The sequence below is a fragment of the Pithys albifrons genome, chromosome 3 (assembly GCF_047495875.1).
Source record: "Pithys albifrons albifrons isolate INPA30051 chromosome 3, PitAlb_v1, whole genome shotgun sequence".
In the NCBI taxonomy this organism is placed as follows: Eukaryota; Metazoa; Chordata; class Aves; order Passeriformes; family Thamnophilidae; genus Pithys; species Pithys albifrons.
Genome location: NC_092460.1, coordinates 66,134,529 through 66,141,419, shown reverse-complemented (window position 1 = coordinate 66,141,419; position 6,891 = coordinate 66,134,529). Strand labels below are relative to the sequence as shown.

Below are 6,891 nucleotides of genomic sequence, written 5' to 3'. Positions count from 1 at the left end.
GGCAGGAAAAGAATGTGCATGGGTGCAGTGGGGAGAAAAGTGAGACTGCAGAAAGGTGTATGTGGAAGGCAGGGGAGGAGAAGGCAAACACTTGGGGCTGGAGGAAAGGAACGCCTAAAAGCAAAAGTGAGGGGCTCCCTCCAGCCCTTCAGAAGAGAAGGCAGCCTTTTTAGGGCTTGTGCTGTTCTGTACACTGTGGAATTGCTAAAATGCTGATGAAATTCTGAACCAGAGGATGATCTTAGCTTAAAACTCCAATGTTTAAGATGCACTTTATTTAGAAAGCTCTTTCTGACTCTGTTTACGTATGTAAACACACATTTAGCTGCCTTTCCCTTTACTAGAGAGTGCATTGCAGTACCATGCAGTTAGGTGAGGGTTTTGGCTCCTTCACCCACTCGGCGCCTTCTGACACCTGACAGAGAATGTCATTTGTGCTGTACCTGTCTGTACCTGCATTTTCATGTTTTATGGAAATACCCAGTCCAGTTGTGGAGAGGTACCTTGGAGGGAAGGTGCGTTTCTGCCTGTTGCTGGACTGTTGGGCAGAGGTGTGGGGGGGTACTTGGGGAGGGAGCGGAGGAACATGCACATGGACACACAGACACGCATATAGAGACGCACACGGACATACACACACAGACGCACGCACAGACATAGACACACACACAGACACACAAGTGCAAGCACACGCGCACACACACACGTTGCGGGGCTCGTCCCGTGCGCTGTCCCGCGGCTGCCGCGGCGCGGGGCGGGGCCACCGGAAGGCGCGCGCCCACGTGTGCGGGCGGAGCGGGGCGGCCGGGCCGGGCCGGGATTGTGGCGGCCCCGCGGGGTGTGTGGCGGCCCCGCGGGGTGTGTGGCGGCCCCGCCGGGTGTTTGGCGGCCCCGCCGGGTGTGTGGCGGCCCCGCCGGGTGTGTGGCGGCCCCGCCGGGTGTGTGGCGGCCCCGCCGGGTGTGTGGCGGCCCCGCCGGGTGTGTGGCGGCCCCGCCGGGTGTGTGGCGGCCCCGCCGGGTGTGTGGCGGCCCCGGGCAGCCGCAGCCATGGGCTGGCTGCCGGCGCAGGGCCGGCTGGCCGCGGGGCTCCTGGTGAACCTGGCCGCCTCCATCTGCATCGTCTTCCTGAACAAGTGGCTGTACGTGCGGCTGGGCTTCCCCAACCTCAGCCTCACCCTGGTGCACTTCGCCATCACCTGGCTCGGCCTCTACCTGTGCCAGGCGCTCGGCGCCTTCTCCCCGAAGAGCCTCCAGCCCTCGCAGGTGCTGCCGCTGGCCCTCAGCTTCTGCGGCTTCGTCGTCTTCACCAACCTCTCCCTGCAGAGCAACACCATCGGTACCTACCAGCTGGCCAAGGCCATGACCACGCCGGTCATCGTGGTTATCCAGAGCGTGGCTTACGGCAAGACCTTCCCGCTGCGGATCAAGCTGACCCTGGTGAGGGGGTAGCCGGGCTCAGGGCTGCGGGGTGGGGGCGACGCCGGGAGGGACCACCCGCCTCAAACGCCGCTCTCCACCTCCACAGGTCCCTATCACGCTGGGCGTCTTCCTCAACTCCTACTACGACGTGAAGTTCAGTGTCCTGGGCATGGCGTTCGCCACCTTGGGCGTCCTGGTGACCTCCCTGTACCAAGTGGTGGGTAATGGCGGGAGGAGGGTGTTGGGGGTTGGTCACCAAGGCGCTGCCCCTTGGGTGTTGGGGGTTGGTCACCGAGACGCTGCCCCTCGGGTTGATCGCCTTTCAGCAGCTCCAGCCTTCCTGGAGACCCGCCAGGCTCCGTTATTGGTTTTTAAAAAACGCTCCAAATTGTGGTAATTCACCTAATCCCTGGTAAACTGGGGAACTGATTGTCCTTGCTGCTAAAAGTTGGGGTGTCATCTTGTATTTTCAAGGGGCAAAGATTGCTTTAGCGGTAAAACTCCTTTTTTTCTACAGAGAACAGATGTTCTTGATGAAGCAAGTGCCTTGCATTTGAGCCTTTCCCTAGAAAGGACGTTTTCCAGTCCTTCAGTTAATCCCATAGTTTATCCTTGAGCTATTTACGTTTTATCAGCATCCTTTTTCAATTTCAACTATACACAGTCTAAGGTGTTTTTGTAGAGGGTGCATTAATACATGTGCACAATATAAGCAAAATACAACCCTTCTGCATGATTATGGTTGAAAAAATAGATATTTCCAGGGACTGCCTTAGCCCTTCCTGCTGTAACAATGTACCAATAACTCAACCAGTTCATTACTGACCAAAACTGTAAAAGCCTCCCAAATCAGAATCCTCTGTCATGTTAATGTGATAATCATCCATTTAAATGGGAATTTATTTGCAACAGTTGTACTGTGTCTCCAAAAGAAGTGAGGCTCTTTGACCTGAAATGTAGAAGATGATAAATAATGGTCTTTTGTCCTGTTTTGGGGCAGGAGGAGGAGAGAGATGCAGTATAATAGATTTAAAGGATGGCGTGTATACTGGAGAAGTGATAGTACTTGAGTGAAATTATCCTTTAACATTAGAAAAAAATCCTTAGCAAGTTTCTATACTGGAATCCATGTTACCAGTTAATGTGATTTATGAAGTATTAAACATCTTACTTAAGCATAATATAAGTTGCATCTTTTTGGCTGTAACATCTGTCTTCATAGCCATAGGTAACTAATATTTCTTGAAGCATGACACCTTGAAAATTGAAGTTAGAGTCAAATATAATCAATATTGAAATACAGTCCATTAAATTTGGAATAAACTGGCAAAAGAAAGACAAATGTTTACTGGTTTTGTTAGCATGTATGTGAAAGAAAATGAGAAGGAGGGTGCAGAAGCAGATCTCTGCCTTGGCAAAGCTACTCAGCTCCATCACAGACAGGATCTGGAATTTGTGCTGAGTCTAAAAGGGAGCTGGCATTTTCTTCCTAGTTCTGCTACTTTTCTGTTCTTCCTCAAGTGCAATACTTTACCCCCAGCCTATGGGAAAAAGAAGTTTTAGGCACTCAGGATTTTTTTTCACTGTCCCTGCATAGGATTTTGTCCTCTCATGACTTTTGTGCTTGTAAGAGACAAACATGGGGCCTCTAGTCTGGCAAAGGTGATGCTCAACAGTCTGTGGTACTGTCCATGTGAGATTCCCTCTGTGTTAGTAGCCAGTTTGCTCAGGTTTTCAATGTATGATGTTTTTTTCCCTCATGTTTTAACAGCTTTCTCTTTTGTTTTTAGTGGGTAGGTGCTAAGCAGCATGAGTTGCAGGTAAACTCTATGCAGTTGCTGTACTACCAGGCACCCATGTCCTCAGCTATGTTGTTGTTCATCATACCCTTCTTCGAGCCAGTCTTTGGAGAAGGGGGAATATTTGGGCCCTGGACGCTTTCTGCTGTGGTAAGGCTTTTATTGACTTTATTTAAATAATTATCACTGATGTAGTTAAACTTGATAGTAAGATATATTTCTTTATGAAACAGGTTTTTATACAGCACTTAGCTTGAGAGGGGTGTGTGCAGGAAAAAAGCCCTTTATTGAATCTACCCCACTTCCTCCGAGAGGAGCGATTCTGTCAATTGATTTACCTCATTCTTTTCTCTGTTTAGAGAGCATCTGAACAACAGGAAAACCTGTCAGAATCTAGAAGCTTCCCCTAGTGTATTAAATTAAAAATACGTAAATGCTGTAGTTCCAGCTCTTGCTGTCCACTCAGGGGAAGAGATAAACAGACTCACCGTTGACACTCTCAGCTCCTCTTCTGTGAAAGGGTGCCAATACTGATTGGTCTCTAGAATTAGTAGTTTATTTCCACCAAGAAGACTCTAATTTCTCTCTGTATCCTTGTGTCTAAAAAAGAGGCAGTGGCATATTCTTACCAGTGCTGATCATGCCCCTTGGTGGTGAGTCTTTTCTTGTAGCACTGCAGCATAGGGACAGGATAGCAAGTATTCACAATAATAAAGTCTGATATTTTGCTAAAATACTTTTTGTTGTGACCATAAATAAGACTTTGTCTCAAAGGTAAAGAATGCAACCTCTGTGTGCATGAGCAGCAGATTTTCCAAAATATTCACCAGAGTAAAGGAGAAAAGGGCTTGTGGGTCTCTCAGTGTGTATTTATGGACATCCTACTCTGAGCTGCTTATACACATCACCAGTGTCTACTGATTTGAAGCTCCTTCTATTTCTGTTCTCCATATGTTTTTCTTGCCTGATACTTTGCATTTGAAAGTAAATTAAACTGAATAAATAACCTGGAATGTATCTACAAAAGCAGGTCAGATTACTGACTGTGTCCATTAATCCACAGATAATGGTACTGCTGTCTGGAATAATAGCCTTTATGGTAAACTTGTCCATTTACTGGATCATTGGAAATACGTCACCTGTCACGTATCCTTCGTAACATTAGTCATTTCTCTTGTTTCCAGATGAATTATGTTGGCATTCATTTGGGCTAATTTACTATGGCAAAATTGTTTGGTAACCTGCCTGCTTTATCTTAAATGATGAAGCTGGAAAAGCATGTTGATGTTTTAGTGTGTTTTTTTTCTTTGTTCAGGATTTGTATAGGTAAAGGTGGTTCCCTCACTGACCTTGATACCTGCAAAGAGTATTAACCACTCTCTGGCTACCTTGAGGAAGTGTTGGGGTGCCGGTCAGTTTGTAGTGTACATTGGGTGAGACACTTTAGGTGGAGGTTAATACTCACACCCACAGAGATGCAAGAAAAGTACACAAGTTGGAGTCATCATGGCCATACCATTGCATGCTTTGTGTCTATCTAATGAAATTTCCAAGTGTTTCTTTTTACAAAAAGAATATTGGTATTTTTTATTATCCTTAACAGATGTCTAGGTATAACATGTTTGGACATTTCAAATTCTGCATCACCCTGCTGGGAGGGTGCCTCTTATTTAAGGATCCACTGTCTGTTAACCAAGGCCTTGGGATTCTGTGCACATTGTTCGGCATTTTAGCCTACACACACTTCAAGCTTAGTGAGCAGGAAAGCAGTAAGAGTAAATTGGTCCAGCGTCCATAAAGCAGGAGTTTCTGAATACTGTTGTGAAGGAAAACAAGTATTTAAATGTGCATTGATTCTAGAATGCACAAAATTGCCTCATTCATTTAGATCTACAGTTTGAGTTTAACCACCAGGATCATTATTCTGTAACTGAACAAACTGAATTATATAAAATGCTGGTCTGAAATTCATCAGTATACTGGAAAAGAAAAAAACAGCTCAGCCTGATAGGTGAGAGAGCTTTTTATCTTCCTGGGATTTATATTCCTGCTTTTAATAATAAACAGGCTGCAGGTTAAGGGAATGCAGAGAGCATGTCCTTCAACTCACCTTTCATATTAAGATTTTTCTCCCAAGATGTCTGTTTTGCTCCCTACTACATAGTTTGTCATAACTAGTTTTTAAAAGAAGCAGAGTTTGGATTAAAGATTTGTAGGTGTTTGCTTGTGTTACAGGGGTTTTTTTCCTCTCAAAATTTTGTTTCAGCCTTCAAAACCTAACTTCCCTGTTCAATGAGAAACCCAAAAAAGAAAATAACTTTAATAAATGAAAGGCAATGGGATATATAGTGAAGATATGTTTTGTTTTGGAAAAGAATTTGATTAACCTTCTCAAGAGAAGGGAGCTATTGTTCCTCCTCCCCTGGCCCAGTGATACTGGCCTTAGTGAAGGAGGGCTTGTGTTCATGAAAGCTGGTCTGCTTTTCTTCACTGTATCAGTTGGTTCAATAAAATGTATCACCTCTCCCTGTGCAGCTTGTCTGGCTGAAGTTACTGTTTCTGCTTTCATCTGACTGACCTGGATCATGTTGCTGTCTTCCTTGAGTGAGAAGATCTGAGAGTTCTAATGGACCTAATGGTTCTGTTCTATGACCCTGGGGAGTACAATGTATTACATCACCTTGTGTAACTGCAGTGTCCACTCAGCCCTGCTGTAGAGGATCCAGATCATCCCAAAGGGTCATAGTTACAATCCAGTACAACTAGGACTAAAGAAGGAGGAAATGTGATCCCTTTTCATTGTTTCCTTTGCAAGGGAGTTTCTAATACTTTCCAATTTTAGTCTTTGTCATTTCCCTTTAGTAGGTGCATAAGAAAGCTCCCTTTCCTGTTTCAGTCTGCCCTTTATAATTATGACATATTTTAGGGAATTCCAGAATTGAGACAGAAATTATACAATGCTCACATAAATATTCTGCATGCTCACATAATTTTTTTGACCTAACCAGTGTTGCTGGTTTTTATCTAGGGACCCTTGCCTGCCTTTCAGTCCAGAATAAAAAGTGTTTAAAATACAGGAGGAATCAGGTTAACAGAAATTAAGAGGTAATTTGCCAGCTCAGGAGTTGTATTTGCCTTTCTAGCAGCACTAGCTCAGTACCTAGAAGGCACAATATGCTGCCTTTATAATGAAAAGGCAGGAACAGACTTGGGCAGATTAAATGTAATGAAAATAAATTAGGCATTTAGATGCACGTAGTGGGAATGATCCAAAGGTTGCCTAAGGACTGGCATTGCAAAGATATTTTCTCATCTGTTCATGGCTTCACTGGAACATTAAAACAAGCCATTCATTTGTATGCACGTGGTTATATTTAAGGAGCTCCAAGAAGTCCAGCATGGCTGTGTGGGTAACTAGCACATGCAGGATGCACATGCAGGCTAGCGGTGTGTCAGAAAAGAGCAGGATTATTTTTAGAACCATAGATGGCAGTGTCTCATCCAGGAAGTGCAGGGAGGAGATGTCTGATTGAAGTGCAGTGTAAGAATGTAATTTTTAATGACCTTGGCACAGAAAACTTGCATTTTTTTACTTTCTTACAAAGCAGAGGCTGAGAAGCAAACTTGTTTAAAGGAGATGTGTTCTGATCAGGTGAAACACATGAAATAATAA

The 6,891-nt window shown here is 45.0% G+C and overlaps 1 protein-coding gene across 1 annotated transcript; it reads left to right on the top strand.

Annotated features, from left to right (window-relative positions):
- Nucleotides 1-794: 794 nt before the first annotated feature.
- On the top strand, nt 795-5,749 carry SLC35E3 (solute carrier family 35 member E3). Its single transcript, XM_071549966.1, has 5 exons — nt 795-1,437; nt 1,526-1,636; nt 3,210-3,368; nt 4,282-4,364; nt 4,830-5,749. The coding sequence occupies exons 1-5, from the start codon at nt 1,048-1,050 to the stop codon at nt 5,014-5,016; spliced, it is 930 nt and encodes a 309-aa protein (XP_071406067.1). The 5' UTR covers nt 795-1,047; the 3' UTR covers nt 5,017-5,749.
- Nucleotides 5,750-6,891: the final 1,142 nt, after the last annotated feature.

Bases quoted from the DNA above. Each gene is read 5' to 3' on its own strand.
- SLC35E3 (XM_071549966.1), top strand. From the start codon at position 1,048: ATGGGCTGGCTGCCGGCGCAGGGCCGGCTGGCCGCGGGGCTCCTGGTG. The intron at 1,637-3,209 runs GTGGGTAATGGC...TTTTGTTTTTAG, and splicing joins TGACCTCCCTGTACCAAGTG to TGGGTAGGTGCTAAGCAGCA. The intron at 4,365-4,829 runs GTATCCTTCGTA...ACAGATGTCTAG, and splicing joins GGAAATACGTCACCTGTCAC to GTATAACATGTTTGGACATT.